At 42.7% G+C, this 17,627-nt stretch overlaps 1 protein-coding gene across 3 annotated transcripts in view; it reads left to right on the forward strand.

The window, feature by feature from the left end:
* Positions 1 to 17,140, forward strand: part of RNF130 (ring finger protein 130) — a 127,849-nt gene extending 110,709 nt beyond the window's left edge. For 2 of the 3 annotated variants that reach the window (XM_040964473.1, XM_040964475.1), the window contains one exon: positions 696 to 874. In XM_040964473.1, the coding sequence (XP_040820407.1) occupies positions 696 to 711 (16 nt within the window). In that variant the 3' untranslated portion in view covers positions 712 to 874. Of the gene's footprint in view, positions 1 to 695; positions 875 to 16,982 lie in introns of those variants that run through there. The other variant, XM_040964474.1, reaches the window with a different exon arrangement.
* Positions 17,141 to 17,627: the final 487 nt, after the last annotated feature.

Consider the following 17,627-nt stretch of genomic DNA (forward strand, 5'->3'; position numbering starts at 1 on the left):
TGAAGGAGTTCACCAAGAGATGCTGTGCAACATGTGGGAGCCCAGGAGTATGTTGTTCAAAGCTCACATGCACAACTCAGTAGAGAGCAGGTCAGAGTGGAAAATAGAACCTGGAACCATGAGCATGAACTAGAGTACCCAGGGAGGGTTGTGGAATGATTTAAGGGCCTGGAGCGAGGGCAGATGGGAAGCTTTGAAAGTTGGCAGGTATGTGTGGCACTGGTCTGGAGCATTCCCGAGCAAGAGCCATCCATCCCTAGAAGTCTCTGCTTTTCAACCCCTGTTTCAAAATAAGTAACAGTGTACTTGTTTGAGGGGTAAGAGAGAAGCATACTGTATCACAACAGCCGCAGGTAGCCACACACTGGGCATTCAGAACCTGGCCTCACAGCAAGGAGGGCTGCCAATTACATGATCATTGTCTGGGAGCCACATGCCAGCTATGGCCTCTGCTTCTCCCTGTGTTCCCTTTGGGAACACTGGAAATTGTGAGAGGACAGACCATGGGGTCTACCTCTGACGCTGCTGGCCTCAGGGAAACCCTAGGGTTCCACAGGCTTCCCCGAGAGCTGGGTAAGAAGCAGCTGGGAACACTTCCTTGCAGCCTTTCTGTTAGGGTCACCTGTCTGTTATTTTAAAACACCAGGACTTGTTTCATAACTAATGTATAACCTCTCTTTCCTTTTATTCCTTAGGGTAGAATGGTTTTGAAGAAGAAAAAGCTGCTTCCTGACTGATTGCCTTGAAGGATAAAAGAACCTATTTTTGTGCATCATTTACCAATCATGCCACACAAGCGTTTATTTTTAGTACATTTTATTTTTTCATAAAATTGCTAATGCCAAAGCTTTGTATTAAAATAAAATAAATAATATGATAAGAAGGCTGTGCTGAGGAGTGTTATTCTCCGACTTGTGTTTCAAAAGGCTGGTTTAGGGATCATGGACCCAAATCTCACATGCGTTTCAGAGAGAGTGTTTCTGGGGTTCCTTACAGTGCAGTTGTCCTGGGTTAAGGGTGGCCTCTGCGTGTCCTACATAACCGCTCCATTTTGTTTTCTTTTAAGTCTTGGCTCAGGCTCTGGTCATTTCTGTTCCTCTGCTAGTGCTTGGGCTGTCCCCACTGAAGCTTGAGCTTGAGGGCACGAGGGACCCGTAGCAGTGTTGCTTCTCCTTATGCCCCCTTGCACCCCATTAACAGGGAACTTTGCATGTGGTAAGTGTCTAGAAATATGTGTGAGTTGAGCAGATAACTATAGAAAGCTTTTTTTTTCCTGAAATCCACACTGATGACTAATAATTTGCATCTGTCCAAGATATGTTTTGACCTAATTAGCTTACCATTCTTTCAGAAACAACAAATAAAAAAAGAAGTCGAGTGAGAATATGGTGGCATATGTCAATGCAGTCCCTTTACTGAAGCATTTGCTGTAGCAATCTGTTGTGTTGTACGTTGGAAGACCTGGCAGTGTTTGTGTGAGGGTTCTGGGCAGTCAACACTCAGCTCTGCACCTCAGCACCTCTGCAAAACGAGGACATAGTCCCGCTGATGCCAGGGTCTCATTCAGCAGCCATGTTCATCAGGAGTTCCTATCAGGTTCAAAATTGAAGCTTAGCATGCTTTGAAATGTATCATTTAGTCTATTCACAAGGTTATGTAATTGTTAACCACTATTAGTTCCAGAACATCATTCATCTCAAACAGAAGCCTCATACCCATTAACAGTAGCCACCTTAAAGACCAGGAGTGTGTGTCTTTTTTTCTGTCCTGAGTTGTTCTTTGTGTGGCCTCTGTCCAGCTTCTTTCAGCTGGAATGATGGTGGGGGGCACATCCGTGTTGCAGCATGTGTCAGGGCTGCATGGCTTTTTAGAGTTGAGTATTCCATGGAGTGGCTGTGCTGCATTATGTCCATCCATGCACCACCTATTTGTGTTGTTTGTACTTTTTGGTTATTATAAACAATGCTGCCATAAAAATTTGCATACTGATGTTTGTATGAACATTGTCTTGCCAGTTTTCTTGGTGTATCCCAAGGAGTAGGATTCCATTATCAGGTGGTAACCTTTTGAAGAAACTATTTGTCAAGGCAGCTCACCTGGGGCACTCCAGCCATGTTGTGTGAGAGATGGCTTCTCCTCACCCTCTCGTGCTGTCTGTTTTGTTGCAGCCCTTGCAGTTAGTGTGTTTTGCATGTTTTATGTGCATAAGCCTGGTAATGGGTATTACACATCTTTCCACGTGTTTGATGGTTGTTTCTGTGTCTCAGTTAGAAAAATATCTATTCTAGTTTTTTACCCAGAGCTCCAGTTCGTTGGTTCATTCCCAAAAGCCTAAGATGGCTGAGGCTAGGATGGTGCTAAAGCCAGGAGATGGAAACTCAATCCAGGTCTGCTACATGGATGGCAGAAACACGGTCACTGGTGCTGGCACTGCTGCCACACAGGGTCTGCATCAGCAGGGAGCAAGGGGCAGGAGTTGAACCAAAGCACTCAGATGCAGATACCTTAACCAGTATGAGGCCAAACACCACCTATTGCCTTTCTTCTTTCTTAAGACTTATAGACTGATGGAGGGACAAAGATTTTTCCATCAGCTGCTTCACAGCCCTGGCTGAGCCAGCCAAAGCTAGGAGCCATGAACACCATCTGAATCTCCCACGTGGATGGCAGGATGCCAAGTACTTTGGCTAGGTGCATTAGCAAGGAGCTAAATTGGAAGCAGAGCAGCCAGAACTTGAAGTAGCACTGATATGCTCTGTTGCCTTTGCAAGCAGAAGGTTAATGTGGTACACTAAAGCCTTTTTTTAAACTGAGCTATTTGTTCCTTTGAGTTATATGGGTTCTTTTTTTTTTTTTTTTAATTCTCTTAGATTTAACCTAATGTAGTTTTTACATCCCAGGTTCTCATCTAGGATACTAAGTCACATGTAGCTTCTATGTATATTGGGCTCTTTAAAAAAAAAAATTGTATTTGCTTTGGGATAGAATCTTCCACCTACTAATCCACTCTCCCAAATGACCATAGTAGCTGAAACCATGAGCCAGGAACGGTGGCAGAACCCAAAGACTGGGTGGACCATCTTCCGCTGCCTTTCCAGGTGCATTAGCAGGGAGCCGGGTAAGAAACAGAGCAAGCAAAACTTGAACCAGTGCTCCAGTATGAAATGCTGGCATTTTAAGTGGTAGCTTAACCTGCACTACAAAACCAGCCCAGGAATTCTTTATATATTCCTGATACTAATTTTCATGTGTATGATTTTCAAAAAAAAAAAAAAAACACAAATTCTGCATCAGAAATTATTTACTTTCTTGATACTGTCCTTCACATCAAATGTTTTAAGTTTTGATGGTTCAAGTTTATTTCCTTGATTGCTATGATTTCAGTATTACAGCAAAGAAACTTCCTTTAATCTGAGGTCACAAAAGTTCCTAAGAACTTGGTAATTTTAGCTTTACTGTTTAGCTGTTTTGAGTGATTCATGTATGATAGAAATACGGGTCCAACTTCATTCTTTTGCCTGTGGGAATTGTGTTTTCCCAGCACTGTTTGTTAAAGACACTGTTCTCCACCTGGTAGATGGTCTTGGCATCCTTGTCAGAAATTAGTTGAGCGTAATTATGAGTATATTCTGAACTCTGATTCTCTGTCAGTCTGTGTCTGCCTTTGAGCCAGTTCCTCATGGCACTGATTACTGTGGCTTTGTACTAAGTTTTGGAATTGGGAAGTGAGAGCTCAACTTTGCCCTTTATAAACTTTGGTTACTCAGGGTTACATGCATTTCCACAATGGATATTAGGATGAGCTTTGTAATCAGGGTAGCAGGGCAGGAAAGGGGAACAAGCTAGGATTTTTCACAGAATTTACAGCTAATCAGATTATTTTAGATAGCATTGCCATCTTTTCACACTGTCATGTCTCCCAATTCATCAGCATAGGATGTCTTCCCATCTGTTTAATTTCTATGGAAATGTGATTAATATTTATGCCTTGATCTTTTATCCTATAGCCATTACAAACTCACTAGTTCTTATTTTTTTAGTGGATTCCTTGGATTTTGTGTGTATGATATTGTGCTATTTTCAAGTGGGAATTCCATTTATTTCAATTTCTTTGAGTGCCCCTGGCTAGAACCACAGAGTAGAGTATTGAACAGAAGTGGTGCGGCCATCCATGTCTCATTATGATCTTGGTGGGGAAGCTGTGAGTACATCACCATAGATTATAGAGTCGGCTGTGGCATTCTCATAGATTATATCCCCTTTATCAGGTTGAAAAAGCCACCTTCGGTTTCCAGGTTGAGTGTTTCTGCCATGACAGCTGGATTTTCTCAAATGCTTTTACTGTGTTTAAAGATGACCATGTGCTTTTTGCCCTTAATTAATACAGTGTATTACATTGATTTTCATATGTTGAACCAACCGTGCACCTGGGGTAAGTCCCACTTGGTCACAAGTATGATCCTTTGTTTATGTTTGTAGATTTGGTTTGCCAGTATTTTGCTGAGGATTTTTGCATTTTTATTCATAGATTCTATTGGTTTGTGATTTTCTTTTCTTATAATGCCTTTATTGGGATTTAATATCATACAGTGCAGACCTCATTGAATGAATGATGAAGTGTTCTGGTTTTTTTGGAAAATGTTTAAGAAGTTTAATGTTACTGTTTTTTCACATTTTTGGAATTTATCTGATCCTAGGCTTTTCTTAGTGTGAAACTTTAGGTTTCAATTTTTCTGATTTTTTTTTTAGAAGATTTATTATGTTTATTTGAAAGGCAGAGTTACAGAGTATGAGGAGAAAAAAGAGATCTGTTGGTTAACTCCTGAAATGCCCACAATAGCTGGAACCAAGCTAATCCCAAAGCTAGGAACCTAGAACCTTTTCCAGGTCTCCCTGTGGATACAGGGCACCAAAGACTTGGGCCATCTTCTTCTGATTTCTCAGGCACATAACCAGGGACCTGGATTGGAAGTGGAACTCAAGACTGGAACTGGCATCCATATTGGATGCTGGCACAGCAGGCAGAGGCTTAGGCTACTGCACCACAGAGCTGCCTCCTCTGCTTTTTTCTTAAGGTGGAAGGTTAGATTGTTGGTTTGAGATGTTTTTTTAATATAGGGATTTAAGTGCTGTTTTATCCAATTATAAAGGTGTATGCTGTGATTTTATTTCATGTAATTTCTACTTTATCTTGTGATTTTTTTTTTGACCCATTGATTATTTGAGCGTATGGTGTCTAAATTCCTTATATTTACAAATTTCTGGAGTTCTCTTCTGTGATAAATTTCTAATTTCATTTATGGTTGAAGAACATACTTTATATGATTTGGCTATTTTAAATTTATTGATGCTCTTATAACTTAACCTAAAATATATGCCAAAGAATTTCCCTGTGCGCTTCAGAATGTTTGCTATGCCATTGTTAGGGTGTTCTATACACTTCAATTAGAGCTGGTTGGTTATCACTGTTATTCATCTGTCTCTGTATACCCATTCAGAAAACTGGTGCTGGCATTTTTATACTTGTTGGAATGTCTGTTTCTCCCTTTCATTCTATTGGCCTTAGCTTCACCTACGGGAGGTGGGGCGGCTCTATTGTAAAATGTACATCAGATTGAATTTTCAAAGCTGTACAGGTGGTCACCCTGTCTGAATCCTCTGGGTGGAAACCAGGCACCTTGGAATGCGGGCCTGCGGCTGACTTTGTCCAGTCTTAGAGCAGACTCTGTTGTCTTCATCAGCACAAAGGTGTTTTTCCTCCAGCAGTACCTTCACAGATCAGTAGGCCAGCTGCTCCCCACCCCATTGTACTCCAGTGGACATCAAAGCATTCATGCCCTGCCCTCTCCTGGTCTTCCCATGCATGGGTGGTCATTACTTCCTGTCATTAGCACTCATCAGAAGATGCTAGGTGAAAAGTTCTTGATGACACTGTCCCTGCTAATTTTATTTATTTATCACATTATTTCAAGTTCTACCATCAAGTAAGACCTTGTAATAATAGGTTCTGCTAAGGAGCAGATAAAGAATTTTTACAAGAGCTTAAAATTGAAGGGACAGAATGAATAGATAATACTGTTTGTTATTCTTGGGGAAGTTTTTATCATTAGCCTTTGAAATTTAAATCTGCTGTCTTGTGGTTTGAATTTAATTGATGCGATAAAGTTTTCCCAGAAGTATTAGCAGCAAGCTGGATAAGAAGTAGACCAACCAAGACTTGAACCAGCACTCATATGGGATGCTGATGTCACAGGCTAGCTTGCTGCACAACAGTAGCTCCTCTAAAAGGGCATCATCAGACCTTTGTTGGTAAAAGCCCTGGAAAGCTATCAGTGCCATGGGGAATTGACCCAAGATGCTAGAGAAATGGAAAGTGCAGGGAGATAAACCCAAGATCACTGGTTTTGCTGGTTTGGGAGTTTTTCTCTTTGTTCTTGTTTTGAAGAATTTGCCAATTCGTAAGCAGTGGCAGATAGATGACTGCAAATTGGTGGTTTGAAGACTGAGATGAGTAAATGTGGAAAGTCTTTCTGGACTTGTGGGTTCTGATCCCAACATGTTAGGCTTCTCACTGGGATCCCCAGGGTTACCCCTACAAGCTAAGATTGACTATTTATATCAAAGACTGAAGTCTAATTTTGAATCTTGTAAACCTCTATTTGGGGTGTGAACTAGCATATATGGAAGATTACGCACTCTATCTCTCTGTCTCTCTCTGCCTTTTAACTAAGTAAATCATTTCATAAAGGCATTATTAGAAGATAAGCACCAAGCAAACAAAAGGGGGAAAAAAAGAATGCGAGTGTATCTATAGGAAATCCAATTACTAACACCAGATTAGCCTTTACAGAAATGAAGTATGTTAGGGTAAAAATTCTTTTTTTTTTAATATATATTTTGACAATCTTTACCTAGTTAATTAGGGTAAAAAGGTTCAAGGGCTACAGGAAAGTGGGTAAGACTATTATTTTTTCCATATTGTTTTTCCATATTGTTTCCTTCATGTTTCCCACCCTCCCCAGGTCCCGGATGTAGGGTATGCTCTGAGGTTCTTGTTCAAGTGGTTTTGATATTTCAACAGTTATGAATTGCTGCCAATCTTGACACTCCAAGCACTATGAGGTCCTTGAAGAATCCACTGATTGACTTAGTCCATCATAGAGTCTCTGTTTGCCCCGTATTTTGCTGCCAAGATATAGCTGAGATGGTTGGTTGCCCTGTTCTGTCTTCTCTCTTCTCTTGGTTAGGGTTCTGAGTCCAGCATTTTGATTGGGGAGATCTCCAAAGAAACTTTAAGGTGTTCTAAAACCAGATTCTTGTATGTGCTGGCAAGTACAGGGCCCAGCACTGTCCATTGCCCCGATCAGCTGGTGGTTGCAGTTGCTAGGTTGGTTCTGTTTTCCCTCCCGACTTCCACTGGAACCAATGGGTGTTGCAGTCCAGCCTGGTTCTGCCCAGCACATACTCGGCCCTCGCGCAAACCAGTGGAAGCTGCAGCCTAGTTGGAGCGACCCGCAATAACCCCCACCAGACCCCACTGAGCATGATGGTCTTTAGTTGGAACCATTTTGCTGCAAATGGTAGGATTTCATTCTTTTTAATGGCTGAGTAGTATTTCATGGAGTAGATAAGATGTACCACAGTTTCTTTATCCATTCCTTTTTCAATGGGTATCTGGACTATTTCCATGTCTGTGCTATTGTAGATTGTGCTGTTATAAATATAGGAGAATAGGTCATTTTCTCACATGCAGATTTCATTTCCTTTGGATATATTCCCAGAGTGGGATAGCTGGGTCATACAGCAGGTTAATTTTCAGTTCTCTTAGCATTCTGCATTCTGACTTCCATAGTGGTTGTACTAGCCTGCACTCCCACCAGCAGTGAAGAAGGGTACCTTTCTCCCCACATCCATGCCAGCAATTATTGTCAGTAGAGTTCTGAATGTAGGCCAATCTCCCTGGAGTTAGGTGGAACCTTGCTAAATGCTGCATTTTTAACGTATGGTATTTGTAACTTCAGGCAGAAGGAATTGATCCAAGGGAGAGGTACGAGAAGACTTGAGGCAGAAAGAATGAACATGCAGATCGGTCGGATGATGCCTGCCTCTCAAATACAGGGACTTAAGTAAAAGGAAGGGCTCTAAGATATTTGGGCTGTGCAGGAGTAAATAAAACTGATTTATATTAGTTGTTAATTAATCAAGGATACATATGATAATCCAAGGTAATAAAAATTTAAAATAACCTCCAGGGTATCTCAGCAATAAAATAGTGGAATAATACTTAATAAACAAATAATTGGGCCCTGCACAATGGCTCAATGGCTAAATCCTTGCCTTGTAACACCAGGATCCCATATAGGGACTGGTTCATGTCCTGGTAGTTCCACTTCCCATTCAGCTCCCTGCTTATGCCTTGGGAAACCAGCAGAAGATGGCCCAACATGAGAGCCCCGGAAGAAGCTCCTGGCTTCAGATATGCTCACCTCAAGCCATTGCAGCCATTTGGGGAGTGAACCAGTGGATGAAAGATCTTTCTCTCTGTCTTTGCTTCTCTCCGTAAAATCTGATCTGTCTTTCCAACAAAAATAAATCGTTAAATCAACTGATAGCAACTAACAAAATAATCACATGTAATAAACAAATAGAGGGAAAAAAAACAATGTAAAGGGAAATGTGTGGCTTAAAGTATAGAATAGCAAAAGAAATTAAATGAAATAAAGATCATAAGTGGACAATAATGATCATAAAATAAATAACAGAGGACCTGGCATGATGACCTAGCAGCTAAATCCTCCTAGCTTGTGCCGGGATCCCTTATGGATCTCAGTTCGTGTCCTGGCTGCTCCACTTCCCATCCAGCTCCCTGCCTGGGGCCTGGTAAAGCAGTACAGGATGGTCCAAAGCCTTGGGACCCTGCACCCGTGTGGGACACCTGGAGGAAGTTCCTGGTTATTAGCTTCAGATTGGCTCAGCTCTGTCTGTTGTGGCCACTTGGAGAACAAATCAACATACAAGATTTTTCTCTCTTTATCTCCTTCTCTCTATAAATCTGCCTTTCCAATAAAATAAATAAATCTTTAACAAAGTAAAATAACAGGAAAGTGTCTACTTAACAGTGATTTCTTTAAAAACACAGATAAAATTAACCTTTGCCAATAAGGCGGAAAAAAGACCCTAATGACCATTATAGGAAAGAAAAGCATGTTTTCAAAGATTTACCTTAAAAATAAGCACAAAGAAACATACAATACAATATTGGTTACCAGGGAAGTGGGGAGAGGAAATAGGGTTATTGTTTGATGAGCACAGAGCTTCAGTTGTCCAAGATGAAAAAGCTCTGAGGGCCTGCCTCACCACAGTGCACACATCCTCACCACTGCTGATATGCATCTTTTTAAAAAGATGTATTTATTTTTATTGGAAAGGCAAATGGAGAGACACAGAGAGAAAGATGTTCCATCCATTTGAGGAAAGAGGTTCATTCTTCAAATGGCCGCTATTGCAGGAGCTGAGCCAATCCGAAGCCAGGAACAGGAACTTCCTCCAGGTCTCCCACACGGGTTCAAGGTCCTAAGGCTTTGGGACATCCTCTACTGTTTTCCTAGGCCAAGAGCAGGGAGCAGTATGGGAAGTGGAGCAGCGAGGACACGAACTGGCACCCAAATGGGATCCCAGTGCTTACAAATTGAGGAGTTAGCCTTTGAACCAGACCCAACTGTTGAGCTGTATATTAAAAGCAATTTAAATGATAAATCTTAAGCTTTTATAACCACAATTTAAAAACTTGTAAGATAGTAATAAAAGGATGAAGTAGAGGCTGGCATGGTGGCATAGTATGTTAAACCATTGCCTGAGACATTGGCCATGCATATGAGCTCTGGTTCAAGTTCTGGCTGTTCTACTTCTAGTCCAACTTCCTGCTAATGGCCTGAGAACACAGCAGAGGGTGACTCAAGTCCTTGGGAACCTACCACCTGAATAGGAGAACCAGAAGAAACTCCTGGCTCCCTGCTTCAGAACTGTCCAGGTCTAGCTGTTGTAGCCATTTAGGTGGCAAACGAGCAAATGGAAGATTTCACTGTAACTCTTTCAAGTAAATAAATGTAAGTAATTTTTAAGATGAATGCTATAATTTTATTAGTAAGTTCTGAAAATTGAATTGACAAATTCCTTCAAAAATAGAAAGAACCAGGACCAGCGCAAAGGCTCAATTGCTTAATCTTCCCCTTGCAAGCACCAGGATCCCATATGGGCACTGATTCATATCCCAGCTGCTCCACTTCCCATCTAGCCCCCTGGTTGTGGCCTGGGAAATCAGTGGAGGATGCACAATGCCTTGGGATCCTGCACCCACATGGGAGACCAAAAAATACCTCCTGGTTTTGGATTTGTTCAGCTCCAGCCATTGCAGCAGGCATTTGGGTAGAAGATTGTTCTCTCTCTTCTGTAAATCTGTTTTTCTGATAAAAATAAGTCGTTAAAAGAAAAAAGAACCAAAACTGACACAAAGTCATGAAAGTGAATTCTGCATTTCTGCAATCAGCTGAACCCCATTGTTTTAAAGTCTTCTTTCAAAGAAAAATTTCACTGGTTAAGTCTTTCAGGTAAACCTCTAACTTCTGTACCAAAATAAACTGCCCTTCTAATTCCGTCCCCTCATGGACTTTTCAAAAACCCAGAAATCTAACCCTGAGCATCACACAAGAGTGAGTGCATGTGTATACCAAAGATGCACACAAGGATATTCCCAAGAATAACACTGGGTTCTTAGAATTGTATCTACAGACCACATTGAGTCTGTTAGAAACTAATTAAAAATTAAAATAAAGAATGAATCCCAAGATCAGTGTTCATAACAGCTCCTGCCAAGTGAATACAATGCCATTGTCCACCAAGGAAAGAAGTATGGAGTGTGTGGTTGCCATGCAACGGAATGTCATCCTGCAGCAACCGTGAATATGCTGCTGCTGTACTGGGGGCATGTGTGAAGGTCACGGCATCGTATTGTCTGCAAGAATGCAGACACGGAGACTGTGCTGTTCCTACTTATGTCATGCTAAAAATAGCTCTCAGTGCAGCGTGAGGAATCTGCTCGGTGGTTTCCTTGGGGGAAAGTGGACATGTAAGCAGGGTGACCAGAAGGGCTTGCAGGTGCTGCTGGTATCCTAGTTCTGGACCCAATGATGACTGATGACTTCTTGGTTCTGTTCTTTGTGAAGTTTATTTAGCTGCCAAATGAATGCTTCCAAAGTTTCATGGAAAATGCAGATTGTGAAAAAACTGCATGGATTTCAAAATATTTGGCACCAAAATAAACCTTTTTAATTTCCATTTTCCCAGAATTTTTACAAAATGCCTAGTACTTACTTAGGATTTGTTCCTTTATCTGTGTCTAGAGTTTTCGTAACATCATGAATGTTGTTATTACAACAAAGAAATTGCAATCATTGAATCCTGAATTGGGACATATTTCCAGGCAGCCTCCTTGGCACAGCCAGCTTCAGGCCTTCTCTGGAACCCAGCTGCCATGCATGTTTAGTGTCACATGTTCACAACTATGGGTCATTGCTGTAGTTCCAACCCCCAATTCAGTGTCAGGGGCCATGCTTGCAGTACAGTTAACCTGCCAAGCCTCACCTCTTTGGTCTGTGTCTTTTCCACACCAACACTGTTGGAGTGTGTGAATTCTTTGGGGACACAGGCTCGTCTGTGAGGACTCAGGCAGCCCATACTCTACTTGGGCTTATTCTCAAGCATCTCTCATTTATGCCATTTTTTCCCCCTAAGGTACGTGGTAAAGAAGTCACCCTTTGTGTTTACAAATGATTCTTTTTAAATTTTTCTATTTAATTTTATTTTAAAGTCAGAGAGATAGATCATCCTCCCAAATGACCACAACAGCCAAGGCTAGCTCAGACAAAGGCCAGGAGCCAGGATTCCATCTGATCTCCCCTGCACGTGAAAGGACCCAAGTACTTGAGCCACCATCCACTCCCGGCAAGGGTACACAATAGTAAGTTTAATTGGCATTCCTTTATATGTCAGTTGATTTTTTTCACGTACACATTTAAGGATCTTTTCCTTATGTTCGATTGAACAGAGCTTGATGATCATGTGTCTTGTTGAAGATCTCATTTGATCAAGCCTGTTAGGAGTTCTGAGCCCCTCCTGGATGTTGTTTCCCAATTCACTCTCTAGATTAGGGAAAATTTCCATTATTATTTCATTAAATACATATGCAAACTCATCTTCTGCACCTTCTGGGAATCCCATAACTCTTATATTTGGCCTCTTAATAGTGTCTTTCAATTCTTGAATACTTTTTTTAGTCTGATTCAGCTCTGCTTTCAGCTTTTTGTTTGCTTCCCCCTGGTGACAGGAAATATCATCCAATTCTGAGATTCTTTCTTCTGCTTGCTTCATTCTATTTTGGAGACTCTCCATTGTACTTTTAATTTGCTCTACTGTGTTTTTAATTTCTGATATATCAGCCTTGATTTGCTTTATTGCTTCCTTAAAGTCTTTGAGCTCTTGTATGTGCTTCTCATTTTTTATCAGAAGCTTTAAAATGAGGTTTCTGAATTCTCTATGCCCCATTTTCTCTATGTCTTCCTCAGTTAACTCTGAGGTTGGTAAAGGGTTTTGCTCCTTTGCAGGGGAGTTTTCAGTAATATTCATTGTGCCTTTGTCTCTTCTTTTGCTCTTGGTCGTTGTACTTCTGGTTAGCAGAGTCTTCTCCTTGGGGCAGGTTTCTAAGCTGTGTCACCCACAGGTCTACAATGCGATTTTACTTATTGCAGTTGGTACACAACTTTTTGTTTGCAGCCACTTGTGCCACAACCTCCAGTGAGTTCCAGGTCTGGGTTCTTATTTTCAGATTTCCACCGTGGTCATCACAGCTCTTGGCTCACTACCCTCCACCTCCTGTGATACCATGCTGAGGCTGCACCATTGTCTCTGCAACCTTTCTCCCACTTCCGGTTGGAACAGGTCCCAGGATTAGAGAGATACCAGGTGTCCTATATAGTTAGGTTGTTGGTGGTGCTGATCTTGCTGGAAACTGTTGGCCGTTAAGTCTGGGTGCCACACAGACCTATTTTGACCCGTACGATGCCACAGTCAGTGTTATTTTCCTGTGGGATCAGTGCAATCCACTGAGCTTAGTGAGTTCTCGCGAGCTCAGCACATGCGCAGTTCACTGCAGTCTAAAGCTATTGCCACAGTGTACAAAATGGCACCCGATGTACCACTACTAGAGTTCTTGATCCGCTGGCCATAAGGTCTGAGGGCTACCCAGACCTGTTTTGAGTGGAACCTGTAGAATGCCACGTTGATGCAGTTCACTGAGTCAGAAATGAGTTCACTCCCAGCTCAGTGTATGCTCAGTCCTTTCCCTTGCCCTTGCCTCTTTATGCAAAATAACGCCCAATTCAGCTCTAGGAGGCTGACTGGGCTATGAAATCCACGCTGTTCTCACACTGCCTGTCTGTGATCTGCTGCTCTGTCTCTGCTCCTGATCAAATCAAACGGACACACAGTTCTTTGTCTGGATTTACCTCCCAAGCTCCCAGTGAAAGTCCCTTCCCACCTGATTGCTGGTGGAGTTCGGATCACCGTTAGCTGAATGCTGCTGGAGTATCAGTCACTGCAACACTGCAACGTAGTGTCTGTTGCTCTCCTGTGTCTGTCAGTCTCCAGTCTGCTGTTGTTCTGTCCTCTCCTATTTCCTTGAATATGTCCTCTCTGCTTCATCCTGATTAAATGTTTCTCCGTCCATTTAAATGTGTCATTACCCTATTCCGCAATCTTGATTCTCAGAGTTATACACTTTTAAAAATGTATTTATAAATCAGAATTACACAGAAAGAAAGACAGACAGAGAAAGAAAGATCTTCTGTCCACCGATTCACTCCCCCAAATGACCACAATGGCCAGAGCTGAGTCAATTTGAAGCCAGGAGTCAGGAGCTTCCTCAGGGTCTCCCACATGGGTGCATAGATTCAAGGACTTGAGCCATCATCCACTGTCTTCCCAGACCATAAACAAGAAGCTGGACTGGAAGTGTAATAGTAGAACTTATACCAGCACCCATATAGAACGCTGGCACCCCCGGCAGAGAATTAGCCTGCTACACCATGGAACCGGCCCCTTTAATAAAGGAAAGTTAAACAAGACAGAAGTGGCCCCTCCACTTATACGTTAGCCTGTGAAATGCGTTCACTTTTACTTTTCTGTACGCTGGTAACCACCTCCCGCTCCTCCATGCCCATCATACCATTTGAGAAGTGAAAACCAAGTTGCAAAACTTAAATGCCTTATTTGAAGACTTCTAAAACTACATTTATGGAGAAAATGTGGTTGTAGTGTAAAGACAGACAAATGGCTGGCTGGACCAGCATGATGGTTAGGAAGAGACCCACGGGTGGACGACCAATGGAGTTCTGGCCATGTGCTACAGCAGTTCAGAGGGAAAGGGGTCATCTTTTCAGCAGTGATAGTGAAGCAACCGCATGTTTGTATGCAAAAACATTGAGCTTCAACTGTATTTCCCTCCATATTAAAAAATGAGTTTGAAGTGAAGGTTCTCAGAGCTAACCCTATAAACCTGGTAGGGGAACGCATGAGAGCGTCTTAGCAACCATTTGCCAATAATGGCTTAAGCCTAACACAAAAAGCACAAACTATAGGAGGAAAAAAATAAACCGTGCCTGATCAAAATTTGAAACTTTCACTCTTCAGGATACAGTTACAAAGTGTGTATGTACAGTGGTGTGCAAGCTAATCTTCCACCATGTGCCTCTGGCATCCCATTATAGGTGGTAGTTCATGTCCCAACTGCTCCACTTCTGATCTAGCTGCCTGCTTATGGCCTCGGAAATCAGTAGAGGATCACCCAGGCTCCTGCTCCCACGTGGGAGACCTGGAAGATGTTTTTGCTCCTGGCTTCAGGTCAGCAAAGCTCTGGCTGTCACCAGCTATTTGGGGAGTGAACTAGCAAGTGGAAGGCCTTCTTTTCCTGTCTCTCCTTCTCTCTGTAAATCTACCTTTCAAATAAAATTTTTTAACCTCAAAAAAAAAAAAAAAGAGACACTGCTACAGAAATGCAAAGGTAAACCAGGGACCATGAGAAAATATGTGCAAAACATGTCTGACAAATGGCTTGTGTCCGGAAAAAGAGAGAGAGAGACAGATGTGTGTATCAGTGCATATGTACATGGGTACATTCTGTATTACAAAAATTATGCCCTATTTTAAATGAGCAAAAGAACAAAACACTTCACAAAAACTGTACAGCTGGCTAATAAGCACATGAGAAGATGGTCATTACCATTAGTTATTAGAGAAATATGAAAATTTTAATGTTTGTTTATTTAGAAGATAGACACAAAAAGCATTCTCCAATCTACTACTTGATTCCCCAGGTGTTAGCACAGCCAGGGTTGGACTAAACCAAAGCCAGAAGCCAAGATCTCCATCTGGGTCTCTCACATGAGTGGCAGAAACCCAACTACTTGTGGTGGGTTTTGTGGTGCAGTGAGCTAAGCTGTCCGTATACTTCAATTCCAGCATTTTCTTATCAGAGTGTCAGAGCTGCTCAATTTCTAGTCTAGTACCTTGCTAAAAGCGCCTGGGAAGGCAGGGGAGGATGGCTCGAGTCCCTGGGTCCCCGACACCTGCTTGGGAGCCATGAAACGGGCTCAGAGCTTCTGACTTTGGCCTGGACTAGCTGCAGTCATTGTGGCCATTTGGAGAGGGAACCAGCAAATGGAAAAATCTCTCCCTTTTCCTCTCTATCCCTCTCACTTCAACTAAATAGGCCAACTATGTGAGCCACCCCCTGCCTCCTTCCAAGGGTGTATATCAATAGGAAGCTGGAATCTGGATCAGAGCCAGAACTCAAATCCAGACACTCAGAATGTAGGCCTGCCAAGCAGCATAAAGGCCCAGCCCAGGGAAATATAAGTTACAACCACAGTAAGATACCACTACATTCCTGCTAAGCTGACCAACACCTAAAAAAAACAGACTGGTGAGGATGCAAAGCAAATGAAATTTTCGTTCTCTGCTGGTAGGAATGTATACTTTTAGAATTTTACATCAGAAAAATGATTATTAATTTCACCAGGAGTTGTAAAAGCATACAGTGATTCACTTATATACAGAACTGGAAAGATGCAAATAAGTCCCTGTCTAGCTGGCAGTGGCACAGGGAAAGAGGCCAGGAGGTGCTGGGGATAACCATTCCCTTGACTCCAGTGGTAGTGTCGGGCACACTTGCCAACTGTGTGCTTCAAGCACATGCATTAGCCTATCTGTCAGCTGTGACTCAATTGTGCAGGAAAGGAGCTGCAAGCATGCTTTGAGTCTAAGCAGCACAAACAGCCAAATACAACAAACACTGAAGTTTTAAACCAATATCTATAATTGTATTGAGGCAATGGTAGGTAGGTAAGGTGGCAGGGACAGGAGCAGAAATCCTCATCTACTGTGGGGTTCAGTGAAGAATGAGCCTGTAGCAGAGGGTACCATCCAGACATGGGGGGCGGGTCAGCACTGTGAGAATCAGCTGAAAATGCACTGGATACACAAGGAGGTATTCCCTACTCCAGGTGAACTTTCTGGAAACTGCTTCAATGTCACAGCTCAAGCCAACAGGGTGATTGAGTCCCCAGGAAGCAGTGCCAGACTTGAGTGACACCTTCCTGGTGGTGGCAGGCAGCTCCTGCTTTGAAAAGCTGCAGCAGGTACCTGTGTAGGGATCTGACACAGGCCTGTGCATGTGTAGGCTGTATCTCCTGCAGCCATGGCTACACACACACACTGTTCCTCTCACTGGTGATAAGAGTTATCTAAGTGAAGGTGTTATTGAAGAAAATGTGATGGATGTCTTGCAAGCTGCCCACCGTGTGTGCCCTGGGCCAAGAGGGAAAGGTAGGCCTGATGACCTAGTGAGCCTGTTTTTCTGGTTCCTTTTTCAGGTGCTCACTTCTTCCGCCGAAACTCCTTGTCCCCTCAGAGCCTGGTGTATGAGAGTGAATTCTCCACAATTGAACCTTCTTTGGACGTGTATGATGAGAACAAAACCTGAGGTTTTTAACCCTGGGCTTTTGGGGGTCACTTCTTTTGTGATTTGATTTATGATCACCTTTCTTATTTCGTATTCTTCTGTCAGCATCCATTTGGGAAGAATGGCAGTGCCTTCTAAGCACAGGTTGGGGGTTCAGGGTTAAATTGCAAAGTTGCCCCCCAAGGTAAGGCTTTGAGGACAGTGTTACTGCCCCAGGGAGCGGTGGAGTGCAGAAGACCCCCCTCCCCCAAGCCAGTCACTGTGTTTTTGTCTGGCTGTTTGCAGAGAAGGGGCGGGGCAGGGGCCCAGGGATATGTCACAAACTTGCTGTTCTGTGCCAGGGTGGAGTCAGGGTTTCTTAAAATACCTTTTGTGATTCCCCACTTAACAACACACACTAAAACCTACCGGGGAAGCTTTCCATTTATGCAACAAGCAAATTTCCACCCTTAGCCTGCTGTGTGTTGTCCTCTGTCCATTACTTACTTCCTGAGACTATGACCGCCCCATTTACTGCCAGACCATGGCCATGGAGGTGGGGCATGTTGTGCGTAGG

The sequence above is a fragment of the Ochotona curzoniae genome, unplaced genomic scaffold, assembly GCF_017591425.1.
Source record: "Ochotona curzoniae isolate NIBS_2020 unplaced genomic scaffold, NIBS_Ocur_1.0 scaffold_3554, whole genome shotgun sequence".
Classification (NCBI taxonomy): domain Eukaryota; kingdom Metazoa; phylum Chordata; class Mammalia; order Lagomorpha; family Ochotonidae; genus Ochotona; species Ochotona curzoniae.